Here is an 18,462-nt window from a genome sequence, read left to right on the forward strand (position 1 = left end):
GTCCTCTCTTTGTTTGTTGCTCGCTCTGTCCACCCTTTCCCATTTTCCTTTCCCTCTCTCTGGCTCCCTTTCCCCTCTATTACCCTTTTTACCGTGGCTGTCTGTGTTTTATAGGACACTGGTCTGCTGTGCGCGTGGTTGTGCACGCTAGAGGTGTCCCTCTGCCAGTGTGCGTCAAACCGGTCAACCCTATTTATTTGGTTGCACCGCGTGTTTCTCCGCGGAAAAGGCTGCACAGCTGTTTCGATCGACCAACCTATTTTCTTTTGTTTTTCTTTCACCTGTTCTCTGGAACTCTATTCCGCGCGTTTGTTCCGCATCGAGAGACGCAAACGCGAACGTTAGCCGCCGTGATTGGCATCCTCGAACGCGTGTCTCGTCGTTGTCGTTTCTGTTCTTCCGGTCTCTCCTTTGACACGTCACCGTCGACAACCTCTCGACGCTCGCCATCAACCGAACGATTATATTTCCGCTGTCTTATAAATTTCTTTGCTCGTAAATTCGCCTCTGGCTGAAGATTCCAAGGACACTGTAGCGTTGTATTCTTCGCCGCGTATAGAGTTTCGATCGTCGAAGCCATAATGACCACGAAACAAGTGTGGTCGATCGGTCCTGCGTTTTCGATGTTGTCGTGTTTTCGATTATGAACGAGCAGCGCAGTGGAAATGGACGCGGAGGAAAAGCAACGAGAGGCGATCGATGGTGAAAAAAAAATTTGGCGTCCGGGCTTACCACGCGGCTCCCGTGCTACAACGCTGTGTTACAGTTGCAACCGTTTTGAAGTTTGCAGAAGACTGCGGGAAACACACCGGCCCGTCAGCTGTACATTGGAAAACTACGTGCCCGGTGCATAAATCGCGTCAGCCTCTCCTGGAGTTTTCAATAAATTCTGTAGCTCGGTATTCGTTTTCGAACAATGCTTCATGAATATTCGATCAGCATCGGTACCAGTAAATTACGAGCAAACGAGCGCAACGTTGATCGAAACAAATTCATTATCACGCTGGGGGAACGAAGCGGAGGGACGATAAATTTGCGAGCGCGCGACGAAAAATTTCCGATCGTTTTGTTCGTTCGCAGCGATTCGATTCGAAACATCGCGATGCGATATTTGGTACCCTTTTATCTTTTATTCGCTTTCGAGGCACAAGGTTAGGATAAAGAACGTCGGAAGCGTTTTAGCTTTGTTTGCAAATTGTCCGGCGCACCACCACGCGGCAAACGGTATAGCGGAAAAAGAGGAACTTTAACGTTTGTATTTACATTCACTTTGTTATTTTATCTTGGCTCCGCCGGTAAATATATGCTTTTATCAATATTTAAATATTTGTCAGCGTGTCGGCGTTTTTCTCGTTTCGCGTGTACAGCCTGTTTTGTAGATGATACATCGGATAGAGGTTAATTAACGAATTCGCGTACGGTGGGTTAATTAGCGAGGGTCGGCGATGAAAAATTTTCTCCAAGGGGAAGCGGCTTGAAACGGAAATTTCTGTTTCGCGACACAAAAGCCGGCCGCTCGCGCGCCTCCGCTTTTTCACTCTCTTTGTTTCAACCCTTCCCACCTTTTGTTCGATCCAACGTCATCACCGTCTATAAAAACACACCCGTTTGAAGTTCACCTAAAGAACGACTGCCAGAAATACGCTTCAACGAATAACCGATTCTCGTGTCAGCCTGCCTTAGACGCGTTTGCTTTACATCTCCTTGACCGTACGTCTCTTCCTTTGTTCAGAAAAATCCAATTACTATCGTTACCGGGAAGCTGCTAATTCGACGAGCGTCGCACGAAGCTCGTTGCCACGCTTGTCGACACGCAACGAATGCCACTTTGTTCGTCGTGTGTCTCCGTGCTATCGATTCGCGCGGTAAAAGTTCCAAAAGAGCGTACATGCATCGTATATACATTTGATAGAATTGTGACGAAAAAGCGTGCGTCCGAAGTAGACGGAAACGAGCGGATGTCGATCCGCTTACATTGGTCGTGACCGATCGGTGAAAAGTGCATGAACGCGCTGCAAGCTGTCGTTGTGGCAAAGTAAACGGTGCATCGGGCCTGGATTGAACAGCGCGGGAAGAGGGCGGGTCTGAAGAGGACGGTCAGACAGGGCGAGGATAGCGAAACGACCGGGTGATTCGAAATTCCCGTGGGCGTTTCGATCGACGCGGCATGAACATGGAATATATCTGCGCTTTGAAGCGAACTTTTCAATTTGCCTCGGAAAGTCCCAGTCGGCTAATGCCCCTAATCAATATACGCGTCAAGCCACCTCTGTGTCTCCATTTCTGCCCGGTAATACTTGTAAACCGCATCTCGCGCGTCTACTGTCGGCAGGATTCCCGTAGGAATCGCGGGCGAGGACTCAAGCTCCAACTCGATTTCACCCGGAACGAATTACTTGGCGTCGATGGCAGAGGGTCGAGAGTTTGAGTTCGAGGGTAGGACGGAATGGGCTGGCACGGAACCGATTAATAGAAGAAAAATTGCGATCGATTCGCAATTCGATTACGAATGACAGTTGGTCGCGGTTAAATTACAGATTGGGTATCGAGATAAAGAAGGGAGAAGAGGGTGACAGGCGGTGGATTGGTTATACTTTGCTATACGCGCGTTATTCGAGCGCCGATCGAGAAAGCCGACGATCGCTCGCCGTTGGCGAAACAGAAATCTCGATTATTAATATTTCCTTGGTTTCGTTTGTTCGATCGTTGCTCGCCCGAGGCTGATATTTGCCCGAGGCTACGAAAGCGTGTTGGAGGCATCGTTTCGGCCGGTCGAATCGATTCGCCGGCCATTAGTCATCGTTGTTCGTCGCGATGTTTCGTAAAAAACGATTCAAAATTGTTGGACGATGCAGCGGAGCTGGAATTGTCGATAAGGTCGAAAAGCAGGATGTCGAGGCGGCGCGTTTTGAGGGAGATTGATGAGGGTACCGCGGTTACCAGCGCTTCTGTACACAGTTAAATCGTTGGCTTGGTGGAGGTTCCTGCTCCGCTAGGGGTTGAGGTCAGCACACGCACCCTTCCTGTCGATCTCCCGTTAACAGCGATTTATTTGTTGCGCCCATGTTTTTTCACTCTGCGGCCTCGGCCAAATCATCGTATCGCCATTGAACGCCCTAACGTTATAACCAACTCTTCGAATAATCCTCGTTTCGCTCGATATCGATATCCTTCGTAATCGTCTTTGCGCGTAGCAAGCGTTTCTAGATAAGCGCAATTAATCAACGATACCGCACGGTATATCGCTTCCACCTTTGCTACGCGTAACGTTTCACCAACGTTACAACGACAGCGTGGTAATGGACTCTCGCGTATCAGCAGCTCGGCTAAAAGCAGAAAACGAGTGCTGATTAAAACGTTCAACGTACATGTGTACGCGGGATAGTCGGAAACCGGGATATGGAAGCGCGGCTGGTTGCGCGAATGCCGGAGAGGGCAATGTTTCATCAGGTGGCTAAAAGGAACCATTTTTTCTCCGCTTTTGTCTGTTCTGCACGAGTCGAAGCATCGCTAGAATTTTAATTTCGCTCTTCGTCTTAGGTTTGCCCGGTGTGCGTCGGTTCGCGGGAATGCATACAAATTCAGCACGCCAGCCGAGCGCGATCGAACTTCCGTGGATATCTCGAAATTACTTGCGCGTCTTTCGACCGACGTGATTTCGCTGCATCGCGAAAAATTGTTTCCAACCGCGGAGATCTCGTTAAAAAAGTTGGCGGTTCGGTGGAAAGTTGGCTCGAGGGTCGCTTGATCCGCAAAGTATCTTCATCCTCGAGAGCCGGTCGGATAACGATGATTATTATTAAATATTAATCTCTTTGCTAATCCCTGTTATTAACGAGAGCGACCGGCACGTTATGGTAGGACTTATAATAAGGCTAACCTTTATGGCAAACCTAAATTCCGTTTATACTAAAATCATTAAGCTACGACGTCGCTGTAACTCGATATCGTTTGTTAAACTAGTTTCCGGAATTAATTTCCCCGATCTTAATCCGTTGCGCCCAGCCACGCTGCCCGCTGCAACGTTAAAATAAGACGTTCTAGAAACAACATTTGTTCACAGTATACGCGTCGATTAAAATTATCGCTCAGCTGTGCAATCGAACATCGTTCCCTTCGTTCGAAAGAACGCGAGCCCGCAATCGTCGAACAGTTACGAGCGTAAATGTTTCTTAACTCGGCAACTCGGGCAAATTTTTCCTTTTCAAGACTGTGCCAAGCGAATAACGTAACGTAAGAAGGCATACTCACATCGAACGTCGAACCTGACTTCCGTGCTCGAGGACATGGTCGGGTTGTCGTAAGCTGGATGAATGGCGACGCATCGAATCGGCTGTCCGTAACGCGATCTTTCCGCCATGATCTCGCAGATGCTGTAGGTAGCCCAGGTGCGGGGGTTGTCTATCTCCGTGGAGTTTACCTGAGGCCTCAGAGTCCTCACCTCGGTCTCGCCCACGTACCTACGAACATTTCGCCCGAAAATTTGCATTTCCAATGGCTGCTTCGTAACAAGCCTGCACGGAATGAAATCTCACGGACACCGAGCCCTCCATCTCGCCGCGACCTTCTTCGCAGACTCGCACCGTGTTTCTCTTTTCCCTCGACATCGTCCTGCCTCTCTTTGCCCGGCCCTGTCTCCCCCGTCTTCCCGTTCTCCTGCTCCCTTTCCTCCTCTATGAAACCAAAGATCGAAGCAGGTAATCAGCCCGAGTTTGCCCCGCCATTCCGAAATCTCCGAGTATCTCGAGTCGCGAAGCAGAGATTTCATCGTTGTTGCGAACGGTGTATCTCTCGAGGAAAGCAGCGATTTTCTAGCCTTTGCGTCGTCGCGAGAAACATCGATGGGGCGAAGAGGCGAGCGGGCAAACCCGACGATCGCCATAATTTCTCCTTTGACGCGGCAATTTACACGCGTCTTTGTAAAACGGCTGAATCTACTTAGTTCGGATTATTTATCGCGCTGATAGGACGCGGCGCACGCCGCTGTGCTGCAGTTTCTCCGATAAATAACAACGCGAACGTATCCGTCGATACGTGGGCCGGCGGTGCATAGAAGGTGGACTGGAATTTCTGGCCAAGAAGAGGATACTCGAAGAGCTAGAGAAATGCAAGGTGCGCATACGTGTAACGTGTACAAAGTTGCCGGATTTGCATGTAAGAGAGAAAGAACGGGCATAATCAATTCTTCGGGTTTTAAAGAGCGTTCTCCGTTGGTTCATTCGATGGCACGAGTTGCATCCTTTTGACCGATCGAACCATTTTTCTTCCCTCTTACAAAAACATTTAAATATAAAGAGTGGTACGTACTTCTCTGTTTATGAATTACCGTTTTCATAAAAACACGCCGGAGGATTATAAACGCGACTGGACTTAGAGGTTCGATCGCTTTTCAGAGTCGTTTTTCTCGCGGACAAAGTACCCGACGAACGATTCGTTTCGTCGTTGCGATCGATCGCGGCAACGAGCGTCATCTAGAAAAAAGGAGCGCTCGTAAATTGTAAAGTCCTTTAAATTATAAGCTGCCAGAGTCTCTTACGAATTTATACCGATCGCGTTACATGGCTGCAAAGTCGATTCGTTGCAGTAATCGCGAAGTCTACCAGAGCCGTAAACGCAGGGTCCCTAAACTCGGAGACGATCGAATCGTTTTATGCATACACTTGGCGTCTATCGATCAGTCTAATTTCAACGAAAAAGGGCGAGGCGTTACGAGAAGAGAGAGAGAGAGAGAGAGATGCTTGTCGCGACATTGGCCCGAACTTGAATAGACCGACGTGGAAGTTGCCGCGTTCCTAGCCTGGTCTGGTAATTCGTCTACAAGTTAATCAACGTTTCTCGCGTAAGCTATCGCGTTTGCTAGAACCGTTGGTTTCGTTCGGTCGCGTGCTTTCTGTTGTTTCTACGCCTCTGGGGTGCAAGCAAACCCTGGTAGCCTCTTAACTTCGTCTAGATACCGGTCGGAATGGATCATGATTATTCATGGGCAACCGACCGAGCCGTGCCACCATCGGCAAGATCCACAGGGTGCATTACGGACTGGGATGTTCGCACAGGGAAAACTAACTGGCTCCTCGAACAAATGAGACTGTGCATGTATCGGACGAGACTCGGTAGAGCACAGTCTCTCTCTCTCTCTCTCTCTCTCTCTCTCTCTCTCTCTCTATCTCTCTATCTCGAAATAATAGCTCCGGAACGGAGGACACTCTGCTCCGTTTCTTTTTACGATTGACAAAGTGACTTCGTTGCGACACGGGAATTCAATTTAAAAATTAGATTCGATCCTTTTCGCGTTTCTCTGTGCAGTTCCTGCCGGCTCGTACGGTCGCGACTCGGCCATTTAGTCCACCCCCCATAGTCGACGAGGCGCGCGTTCGTCTGGAGCGTCGGCAACTCGGAGCAATTACAACGGTAATCGTTCGATTACCGAGAAACGACATCCGCGTGCTGTGTCGACGGTGAGCAGCGCGTGAAAGATACGGCTGGAATTAAGTTGTCGAAAGTCCGCGAGGCGAAATCAACTGGGAGCCGGCGCGAACTAATCGAATCAATCCCGAAAAGGAGCAGCGTTACTCGACGATGATTGAACGCGAGCACACCGTCTAGAAAGCGGCTGCAATCTAAAAGCATTCAAAGCTTCCTCTTGGAAACCAACGTTATTACTCGGATCCTTCCGGCACCAGCTACTACGTTTCAATTTCCTGCTTGACCTTTTGCCGATCTCTTTCATCTCGCTCGATTTGCGACAGACGGCTCCTCGAAATTCCCGTGGCGCGGTTCGCTTCGTTTCGGCTCGGTCTGCTGCTGAAATTCGAACAAACACGGTGAGCGGCGGCCTCGAATCGAACGAAAACGGAGATCCAAGGATCGACAGTGTATTCTCGTACATTGTGTTGCAACGGAATCGATGATCTTCCGGCTCCGAACGGATTCGAGGCAGCTGAAACGCGAGAATCGAGGGGGGAAAAAGACCGCGACGAGTAGAGGCTGGTGCAAGACGATAAGTAGTACGGAATCTACGGTGCAACAATTACGAACCATTTAATTAGAGGCGAAGGATTCCCATACCGCGCTCTGCAAGTGAGCGTAGCGATCTCACCTGCTCGGGCTGTCACGTTGCTGCCGGGTAGAATTAGACGATCCGCGTACTCTATCTGCGGTCGTTGAGGGCTGACTGCAATGAGAGAAAATTAGCAGAGGTTAATTTGGCCGTCGCGCGACTGGATATTCCGAGTCATGCGCTCTGACGTTTCTCTGGACGTCGGCCGTTATCGTTGCGTTATCATTTAATCGCTTCGTCGTTGATTACCCTTGTCAGATCTATCGACCGTTCGCCACGACTCTACGTACGCGCGTTCAATTGCCTTTCCACGATCGCGCGCGCGATAAACTTCGTTTTCTTAGACAACGTCGCTCTTGACTTTGAAAATTAATCGCACAACTTTTCCATCGCTTCGATCACGCGAACGCGCAAAGACATAGGTAGTCGAAACGATCGACGAATTACGAATTAATAGGGGCAACGCGAACTAGCAGCGTCGTAAAACGCCGCTTCTTACGCGTACCTCACCTTACGCGAAGCTCACAACGCGTGAGAAATAATAACGCTTTGATCGTCGATGGAATTTTCCGCGACGGCCCAGTTTCGAACTTTGCCTTTGGCTCGGTATTGTCCTGCCGCGATACTAGCCGTCTGAACGAGTAACGCGTTAATTTCGTCACAATGGGTACAACGACGATGAAAATCGACGAACGTGGCTTTGATGACCACGCTGGTTTCATCGACGGACGATATACTCGGGACTCGAATAGAAACGGTATGCGTGCAAGTGGGAGAATAATCCTGTTAGTCCGCACGAAATGTTTCAACGCGTTGATCAACGATCGTAGCTTTTCGTAGGACCGAAGCAAGCGCTGTTGCCGTTAAATCGAAGATTTTTACCTCTGACGACCAGCCTCGCCGATTCGGATGCCAACGCGTCCTGCGTTGTGAAATCGCTGGCTGTGACTTGACATTGCCAGAGACCGTCGTCGAACTCCAGGGTGGCGGATCTGACCCAGAGAGAGCAATCGCCGATGTCTGGCCGTCCTACCCACTCGTATTTCTTCAAGTGCATGCCGATCGGCTGAAACAATCGAGATTCGTCTTGAGATCGATCGATCGACCGTCGTTGCCTCGATTCAACGAACATCTTGCGTCGCGGCAGACTCGACTGGCGAATGGTAATCAGCTGGGAATATCTGAAATAGTTTCATGTTTACGAATGATCCGAAGACGAATCGTTAGCGAGTCGGACGGTAGGTACGTCGTGAGGCAGATGGGAAACGAATGGAAAGTAAAGAGAACCGAGTGGCATCGATAGATTCTATAGACAATGACCGGCGTATGTCAGCGTTTTGCGCGATCGTTTAATCGACGAACGAAGGGACTTGGCGGATCGCTCCTCGTTACCGGAATCCTCTCAAGCTCCGTCACTGGTTTCGCCTCTCTGCCGTCGCATCGTCCTCCGTTCCTCCTCGATTTCTAAGCGCGTTCCATCCGAAATGAATCATCGGCTTCCGGGTTCGAGGCTCTTCTCTTCTTTCGCGTAGATTAATTCGCTGCCTGGTAGGAAAGTGCGGCCTTAGCAAGTTTCGCAGTCATAATGTGACCGTAATTCAAGGATCGATTCTCCACCGGGGGTGCCCATATAATCTATCTGCTCGTTTTACTCGACCACCCTCTGCCTCCTGTTTTAAAGGACCGTTTTCACTCCCTAGCTCTCTCCAACGATGGCTTATCCAGGCCACAGTCACGCTCCCTGTACGTTATCTGTGTACCGTGTGAAACTGGATCGCGCCGCACGTCGGTTCAATTCTCTCCTGTTGGCCGGAAAAATCTCGTCGTTCGTCATTTAAGGCCATTAGCTGGTTAACGAGTTTTCGTAATCCCTGGCCGACTAGCCGCGCCATGAAAATCCTTCTTGAGTTAACGCCAGCTTGCACCCCTCTGGGGAATTGCAAATTTTTTTGCTGCCCCATCGGCTGGGCTGTGTAAGTAATTTCCAGCGACGCCGTTTTTCCAACGCGTGGCTGGCCGCGCTTTAGATTCGAACGCTCGCAACAACGTTAATCGTCGGGGGAACGACTCTTTCTTTGTTTAACGGTGAAAGTTTCTGGCAACTCGTAATTACTGGCAAACCTGTTCCGATTGGACGTGTCAACCGAGCAACGCGCAATTCCACGCGAAATACGAATCGCGTTCGCTGTTCCGCGTTTCTGCAAGGGGAAACGAAATTTTTGTCGGTCGCATCCGGAATTGCGTGCCGCGACTATATTAGTAATGAATACGACGCAGTTCCCGAGCAAGCGTGCAGTTTATCATTCAACGGCAGACACAATAATACAATGGGGATTCCTCTCGCGATGATTATTTGCGCATAGATGAAGGCGGAGGGCGGTGGCGCGCCCTCAGGACAAGAAGAATAATGAGTTGCCAGCGCGTTGACGTTTACCGTCCCGACGAAGCGACGCGTACGCAATTACACGGATATTAGCGTCTTACCCGCCCACGCGGTGCTATTCGCTTTTTCCCCTTCGTCCTGTTTTTTCATCCGTCCTCGAGAGCACGAATTCGACTTAAACCGATATGCTCGTCGCCTCGCAAGGTATCGCGCGATGCTTTTAAATCACGCAACATGCCCGCGACGAGAAGACCGATATCGCAGACGCCAGTGACGGAGAGCTCGACCGCCTTCGTGTCCGGACGTCGAAGGGTCGACGAAGAAGCAGGATCAGAGGGCGAATCAGCGTCACATTCATTTAAAGGATTAAAAACCGCGCGCTCGCCGCCGATGCACGAGCGTTCACTTACTTAACCGGGAAGGGCCCTTATTCCCTTTTCTTGTTCCTCGGTCGGTTCACCGTCGGCTCTGTCTTCGTCACACCCGACACCGGCCTGCCGCCTGCCACCTTTCCGCCTTTTCGTTTCTCTCGGCCTTCGTGACTATGTTCTCCGGAGAGGCCGCGACCAGCAATCAGCGTAATGCATCCGCAGACACGCCCCTCCTTCCCTCTGGCTCTCTCTCTCTCTCTCTCTGTCTCTGTCTCTCTCTATCCACACAATCGCGCGCCTACCTCACATCGACGAACACCCATACCGATATCCAGACACGTGCACGTTCGTACACGTACGAATCCGCTCGGCGGAGAAGCAAACGGCCAGAGTACATACCCTCTGGGCCAAAGGCCCTGATAACACGAGCTTGAGTAATGCAGACGCAATGGCAATCTCTTGGAGAGCAACGAAATAGATCGCAGGACGTGGATCGATGCCGCGCGAAACCCGTGCTCTTTCTCCGAACGCTGTTACTCAACCCCTCCGCCGCATCCCCTGTTCTCCGCAAGAACCTCCTTTTCTCGAACCGCCTCCATTCCCTATCAGCTCATCCAGCGTCGCGTTGCGCTGTTTCTATCTACCTCCTCTTCTTCTACCTTCTATTTCTTCGGCTTTTTCTTTTTCGCCGCTCTCTCTCTCTCTCTTTCTGTCTGTCTGTCTCATTCTCGCTCTCAGACGCACACGCCAGCCAACGGATCAAGCTCCTTTCGCTCGGTGAAAAAGTTGTTAACTCGAAGATTCATTGCCGGCTCTTTGGAGGTATGAGTAGTGGCGGAGCGGGTCCGGCCTTTGGAAGGGTTGGTTCACAGGCGAGCGGAGACTGCGGGGGTTTGAAGAAGCGTAAAAGGCGCGGCAGAGGGTTCGCCCGGTCCGAATGTTCTTCGAGGTAAAACGAGGCTACGAAGAAGCTGGCGAAGAGAGACGGCAGGGAAGCGGAGGATCTAGCGGCGGTGAAAGAATCGAGAGAAGGGGCGGAGCGCGGAAAAGAGCTTTCTGGTAATCCGGTGAAGACGATTCCGTACACCTATTTCGCTAAAGTGATTTCGTGCCTTCGAAGGATTCGACGTTTTCTCGTGAATCACGCCGCGTCTCCGTGAAACTTGCCGGTTGCTCTTTCTTCGTTCTATCGCGCGGAAAAAGGCGCATCTCGTGAAGCTGGTACGCGTGTCCGGTTCCTTTCTAATTCCTGTATTACGTGCCGCGTTACTTCTGCGAACAGAAAATCCTTCTTCAAGCCGTCGCCGTAAGCCGAACTATAGCAACTATCTCTCTCTCTCTCTCTGCAGAAATTTTAGTCGGTGCTTGCCGCGTTCGTAAGTCAAGACCGGTCGGGTCAGTACGAAAATGCAAATTCTGCTTTATCTTCGTTCGAGCGGTCTGAAAAATCAATTAGGAATACGATACGTGCTGCCTATTATCCTCGGCGATCCGAATTCGTTTCCCGTAAAATAAACACACCGCCTTTCCGCCGTGTTCTACGTTCTATCTCACGGCGTGGAACGCGAATCGAGTGAATTTTCTAGACAATTTTCCTGCAGCCACAGCGCCTCGATAGTCGCAAACAAGCAAAAACAATACGATCCTCGGTTGCGTACTACGCAAGGCACCCGTTGTAAACAAGAGTAGCTCGGATCTCATGAGAAAATTATCCCGCTCGTTATTTACATCTTTCATAAATATTCGCCTTGAAGGGGAGACGAAGAAAGAAGGATCAGTTTCCGGGTTAGAAGTCGGCCATAAGAGAGACGGAGAAAAAGAGAAGTTTAGCAGAAAGTAACGAGAGACCACGAACGACATAAATCTCCAGGCTTTCGGAGGCGATCTCGTTTCAGGATCACCTACTGGGAGAAGGGTTGCTAGCAGCTTGTTGCCTAACACTGTAAAACGATATTCTAGCCACCGAAATGCGTCCCCGTCTGCTTCCCGATGCAGGGGAAACTCTGTTTCTGTATACCATTTGCATCATTGTCCCCGAAAAGTCATGAAAAATTTGCCTCCGCGCCAACACTTCGTTCCCGGTCCAGGCGAGATTCGTTTAAAAAAGATTCTCCGTTTCCAGCGTGAACTTCTCGCGGTTCTGCTATCCTTTGATCGCCGTGTTTTCTCTTCTCGCGACTACTTGTTGAGAGCGAAATTTTATTACGGCTATCAGGTTGGTGCTTTCATCGGGAAACGATTAAGCAGAAACAGCGGAAGGGATCTTAAATATGCTTCGTCCGTCAGCGTACATATTTACGCTTCGGATCTCTCGAACTCGGTAACTAGGGGTAAACTTATTTACAGTCTGTCGAACCATCTGCCGTCTTCGTTCGACGTCGACTTACAATTGAAATTCGCGGCTTAACCGAGCAAACGTAAATGCGGCACGGAGCTTGTGCACACACTCGGCACCCCGATGGTCTATCGGGAATTCGCAAATTCCACTAGCGATAATAAATAGAGGAATTCGATATCGGCTGTCCACGAGAGACATCGTCGAAAGGTTGTCTCTTCGTATCCATCATCCGCCTTCCGAACGTCTCATCGATTTGACGGAATTATCGCGAAACGTTTAAGGGTGGATCTTGCGAGGAAATCAGAAAATATCAGCGTCACCCTTCGAAACCGTAGACAGACGCGGAACGCTCGACTACGAAGGAACGGAATTCCGCGGAAGAAGCGGTTGAAATTATTTCAATTTCCGTGGCGCGCGTTTTTCGCCGACCTGTTCCGCATTCTTCCTTTTTATCGTTTCTTGCAGCGGAAGAGAAATTCGCGCGGTCTTCCCGGTCTTCCACGTAAATATAATCGACCACCTTGTGCAAACCGCACGAAGCGAAATCGCACGGGCCTCGCGCTCTTACTCTCGCATTCTCTGCCCCTTTTAATTAACGTATCTCTGCACGAATTGCCGCGGAAAGAAGCTCTTTCGGATGGAAAAGAACGAATTGTTGGAGAGGTGCGCGCGTCGCTCGGATTTAGGTCGACTATCGGCGCGTACAACCGCCAGCCAATCTCTCACGTTGAAATTCTCGCGATTCACCGTTGAAAAATTACGGGCCACGATGGCGAATAAATCTTAACGATGATTTTGTCTCGGGCAGTATCTAGGCCCTCGCGGTCTTGTCCCCGAAGACGCATCACTCGATAATGAAGATGGATTCGCGGACGAATCAGGGGGCAAAAATATGTTTGCTTCCGATCGACAGAGCTCGTATTTAGAGCCGGTAATTCTCTGGGGAGCGAACTGTCTTTGCGATCGATTAGCGATTGCTTCTTTCAGAGGCGGTTGAATAGCTTCGTCGAGCGGGAATGAAACGAAGAGAGAATGAAATGGAAAAGTCGCAAGGTTTCACGATTTTCCAGGCATTCGATGGACGATGGGCCACGCTTCATCGACTTAACCCTCGGTCTTGATCGTTTTTGGTTAATTACGCGAATTAATTATACATTCGTCGGCATGGAGGAGATGGCAAGAGACAAACGTGCTCCGGCTTTGTATCCAAATAACGAGGCCGCGGGTGAAAGAAGCGGAGTGGCCGGTTTTCACGATGCCTCGAGGGGTAAACAAAAAGGGGTCGCGTACAAAGTGGACGGATAAGTAGCGGTCGAGTGGTCGCCGGTTGCTTTGGAAATTTATCATTTAATCTTTTCCGTGCGGTGTTCACGGCATTGTGGTCTACGGACGGTCTCGTCGCCCGCGGTTAAATGCGTTTCAAGAGACTCCACTCTCGCCGCCGCGTCCTGTATCTCTTACCGTGTGTACGCGTTTCGTTTCGCGTGCACACAGAACGCGCAGCACACGTACGCTGCACACGCGCGTTTATTCCGCTCTGCTTGTGACGATAACACCGGTGGTAGTGACGCCGCTGGTCACCACGTCCCGATACGTGCCTATATTCTCTCGGTTATATAAAACCGATGTGTGCATTAATTTACATATTAATTCGCCGGAGTAATCCGCTTTAATGACATTTGGATTAGGGGAAATGTCGCCAGGAGATACACATTCTGCCGCCATGTCGCTATTCCCGTCCGTTTCAAGAATATTCCCCGATACGTAATAAATACAGTTTCATAATCATTTCCCGTTATATCGGCCAACACGGTTTAGGCGTGGCTTTTGATTATACGCGCGATCTCTCTCCGTTGAATCGATCGCTTTCTGCCAGATTTCGATCGGGTTTGTGGCTCACGGTCACGCGCCGTCGATTTCCCAGCATTAATTTCGATATTAATTCCCGGTCACTGATAATCCGGGTTAATGACATCAGGATTGCAGAAAACGCAGCTGTAGTGTACACGCGCACCTGTTCTTCCTTCTTGTTCGTCCACGCGCGCCATCGATATTCATCGGGGTGGTTTTAAACGATACTTTTGTTCCTTTGCCCGGGAACGCTGTTTCCATGTGTCTCGCTGGTATTAAACGTTCCGACCTTTGTCAGGAAAACAATTTACTTTGACGTTTCTCTTAAAGCCGTTTCGACTCGCTTTAATATCGTACACCTCGTAATATCGTAGCCGATACAAGCTTTGAGTAACATTCTCCGCTTGATTTGCAGCGTCAACGTGTATTTGCTTCTTTAATTAGTGGAGACAAGAGAAAGAAAAGTGGTAAGGGCGGTCTTCTTATCGCGCAAACGGACGCCGCTCTGCCAGGTAACGCGAGCGTCGATCCGCGAATCGTTTACCACCAAGTTCAACGATTCCGCTATCTTTCTCGGCACGATGTTTCACTGACTTCGAATTCCACCGCCATTATTCCGTTTAATCAGGCGGTTCGCGCGCCGGTTACCGTACACCGCCTCCTTAAGTTCGATGCAGTCGCGTGCTCGCACGGACAAGAAGCAGGTGAAAAAGGGGCTGAAAATACGCGTGCAAGAAGAAATCGCGTCAAAGATCTGCTCCCGAGCAGGCTCGGTCAAAAGCTTTGCCCGTGTCTGAAAACTCGTGGACCTTTCGTCGCCCTTTTCGTTTCTCCGACAATCACCGTCCTCTTCTCACCCCCTCGTTGGCACGCTTTTTGCTCGAACGCGGCCGGCTTTTCACCCCTGGCTGGCGACTTTTTTTCAGTCGAGCCGTTGTAACGACTTCAATTTAGAGGTACGTTCGCAGCATACCCGACGACGACGAGCACGACCAACCCCTGTCCCTCCGCGCCAGCTCGCCCCTCGTCCTTCTTTCTCTGTCAGGACGCGTCGCGACAAACGGCAACGAAGCAAGTTTTTCGTCGCGTAGAGGCAAGGCGCGCTCGCGACTCGCTCTCTTCTCTCGGACAAGGAAAAGGCGAGAAGGGACACGAGTCGCGATGGTGGAAGAAAGTCAAAGTGGAGCGGAAACCGGTGGACGCGAGTCGGACGCGCAGAGGAAGAGGAAGCGGCGCAAGAAACTCGCCGGAAACGTGGCTGAACGACGCGTTTAGCTTCGCAATTGCCGTAATAAAATCGTCTGGCATTAAATCTTGCAGAAGAGACGCGGCATCGTCCCTTTTTCCTTCGTTTCTTCTTACGAGGCGGCCTTCACGAGCGCGTTAACGCGTTTGTTTATTCCGGAACAAACCCGAGGAAAAATTTATCGCGCTCAACGGGAAACAAGTGGGATAGGGAAAACGGAATACGGAAGGAAGAAAAGATTAAGAGGCGGTTACACGGCGTCTCTTCCGAAAATTTTGGAACGCGCGGCCAAGTATTTTTCTCGTGACCCAGCTTCCTGGAAAGCGTAATTTGCTGGCGCGAACGGCAGAAAAATTACGGCTCTTGACCCGCCCGACAATACGGCCCGAGGAAAACTGTAGCGCATTTATATTTTGATTCACCAGGTTCGCTTCCTTGTCGCCATTACCGCGTTCAACGATTTTACAAGCCGTCTGCAACGCGGCAAAGGTAAACTCTATTTTTTCCTCTCTGCTGCGTTTCAACCTGGCGTGTAAACGCTTCATTCCCGTTCGAAAATTTAATGAAAACTGAAAACTTCCGCTTGTCGAATGAAAACGTTAATCGACTCTCCGATCAAATTCAAAGTTCTCGATGATCGCGAACGATCGTTCAAGCGCCAAGTGGTTTCGTGCGATGAAAAAGCGTAGCCGGATCGACGCCACTCGATAATTTTGCGGTAACGTCGCGATACTCTCGACACGATGACATGAAATGAAAAAAAAAAAATATATATGTATATATACACATACATATATACATACAGATATATTAAGCGCATGAAAATATCGCACAGTTCGAACTTTGACGTCGAGATCGTGCTACAGTTATCCTCCATTGTTAGCCACCACCGGGTCTTTTCATCGTCTGGGCAATGCGCAGAGGACCATGAAGAACTTAATTACAAGGAAAAGACGATTACGCGAATAGAGGGGTGAGTGGAAAAGAAAGTGGGATAGTAGAGAGAAGAAGGATCGAGACGAGGAAAGTCGGCCGGTTTGCGGAGGCAGTTGCGCGACGGAATAAAAAGTTTCGTCAGGATTAACGATAACGACGATAATGAAGCCGCGTGTCACCGACGACCTGGACGGACGATCATTGTTCGACGTCGGATATCCCAGAGTCTTGGAAATCTTTTCTTCTCCACCGGTTCGCGAGATGTTCCCTTTTTCCTTCGATCGTGAAACGATGCTACACCCCTCCCACTTTCTCGAGCGAAAGATTTCGCAGGAAGAAGCGAAGGTCTCGCAGATCGACGAGTCAGCTTTTTGCATAAATATTCCAGTGGAAATTTCGTGCCTGGTCCTGTACCTAGGCGAGCGATAACGTCGGCCCATTGAATGGTAGAACAGCGAATTCTCATCTAAATTCACGCAGGGAGTGCGTTCCAGTTATGAAATTGCACTTGGGCAACTGTTTCGCGTAGCGATGTCGCGCGCAAGCGACCGCGAGGTCGGACGAGTTGCACTGACCGCAAGAGGACACAGACGAAGAACGATGCAAATCTGTTCGCAGGAAATTGCATCCTTTGTTAAACGTCGTATCATCGCCAACTTTCTCCCTTTTTCGTCCTATTCGCACGCTGCAACTTTGGCCCTAACTCTCGGCGTCGCTCGATCAACCGTCGTTCTTCCTTCGTCTCTCCTATTCCTGCGTTCGTACCATCGAGCATCGAGAATTTCCCAACGCTTTCAGACCATCTCGTCTTCGATCGCGTGCCAGACGGATAAATATACGCTCGCGCGCTACCTTCGACGTACGTGGCTCGCATAGGCGGCGAGGAAAAGTTACGCGCCTCTCTTACGTAGCGCGACTCGGTCCCTCGGTGGCCGTACGTACATTAGGCGACGTATAGATACAAACGACCTGGCCTGTTTTCCAAAAACAATTGGCTCGGCGACGAAACTCGAAAGAAGTTGTCGTCCTCGAAAGAAGACGAATCGCGTTGCCGTTGCCAGTGGCGAGCGCGCGTGCTAACGGCGGCGCTGTTCAGCCAAGAAAAGTCGAGACTTTTCGAGCGGAACGAGCTTTCTTAGATCTTTTCAAATTCGTTGGATTCGTTCCGAGAAAAATACGCAGCGCGGATGTGGTTAGTGAATACCTTCCTGTGGCAACAACCGCCTGCTCCTCGCGGACTTTAAGTAGGTAATTGCGAGTAAATGAGGTGGTCCATGGCCGCACACTCGCGCAGTTACGCGGTAAAAAATGTAGACGCGGCTGAAAAGATGACTCGGATTTAATTAAAAAATTTTTTTAAACGGATAATCCGTGCGCCCACGTTGAATACCGGCATTACCGACACGGTACTTTCTTTAACCGTAGACGCATTCACTCGGCAATTTGTTCAGCAGCTGTGCGGCACGCCGTACTAGACGTAAGAACCTGGTGCTGAGAATAGATTTCGAAAAACTGAAAAGACGGCGACTCGTTTAAGGATCCGTAAGCGCTTATGCGAATATACGCTGTGTAGTTTGTACGTGTTCGATATGTACATATAGGGCAGGAAGGGCAAATAACGGTGTAGGGCTATCGTACGCGATCGCAACAGATTTCTGTAATCGTCAATGGTGCGTGATAAAAATACGAATAATTTTTGTTTTGATTTTCAATTCTTTATGGAAACTTTGACCATGCGGGGATTCGATTGAAATTGATTTACACGGCAGCCAATATAGAGGTCGGTTAATCGAATCCGTTGCTTCTGCCTCGTGTATTTGTTAATTTAAAAGGTAATGTTCGTGCACACGCATGAAATACCATAGGTACTTGCCAGGTTACAGCAGATAATCTATGGAGTATTTATTCGACCGTATTTCCGCGTTTATTTCCCTTTTATTTTTTTTATCCATTCTCAATTACACTCTACGGACACGAGCTTCAACCTGAAATTCAACCTCGCGCTACGATGAGTTTCGCATTAATTTTCTCTCTTTTTTTCTTTCTTTCTTTACTTCGAATCACTTTGTAGCTTGCTTTCTCGTGGTTTTACTCTCCAAGACTCGTCTATACCCCGCTGGATCGTAAATGCGTCCGTACAATACGATGCGTCGTAATATTTCACTTAAGTTCGAGCAGTCGACTCGGTTGCCTCGCAGTCAACGACGAACAAGTATTTATTGTCGGTAGACACGTAACGTCCACTTTCGGTCAGAAACTTATCTCGAGCGAAGTTTACTG

The 18,462-nt window shown here is 49.7% G+C and overlaps 1 protein-coding gene across 4 annotated transcripts in view; it reads right to left on the reverse strand.

The window, feature by feature from the left end:
• The window catches only part of LOC126869414 (hemicentin-1-like), a 173,782-nt gene that overhangs the window by 12,265 nt on the left and 143,055 nt on the right, over positions 1-18,462 (reverse strand). For all 4 annotated transcript variants that reach the window (XM_050625911.1, XM_050625912.1, XM_050625910.1 and 1 more), the window contains 3 exons: positions 7,940-8,123; positions 7,036-7,171; positions 4,252-4,460 (listed from right to left, as the gene is read on the reverse strand). In XM_050625911.1, the coding sequence (XP_050481868.1) occupies positions 4,252-4,460; positions 7,036-7,171; positions 7,940-8,123 (529 nt within the window). The remainder of the gene's footprint in view (positions 1-4,251; positions 4,461-7,035; positions 7,172-7,939; positions 8,124-18,462) is intronic.

This window comes from Bombus huntii, chromosome 9 (assembly GCF_024542735.1).
Source record: "Bombus huntii isolate Logan2020A chromosome 9, iyBomHunt1.1, whole genome shotgun sequence".
Lineage (NCBI taxonomy): Eukaryota > Metazoa > Arthropoda > Insecta > Hymenoptera > Apidae > Bombus > Bombus huntii.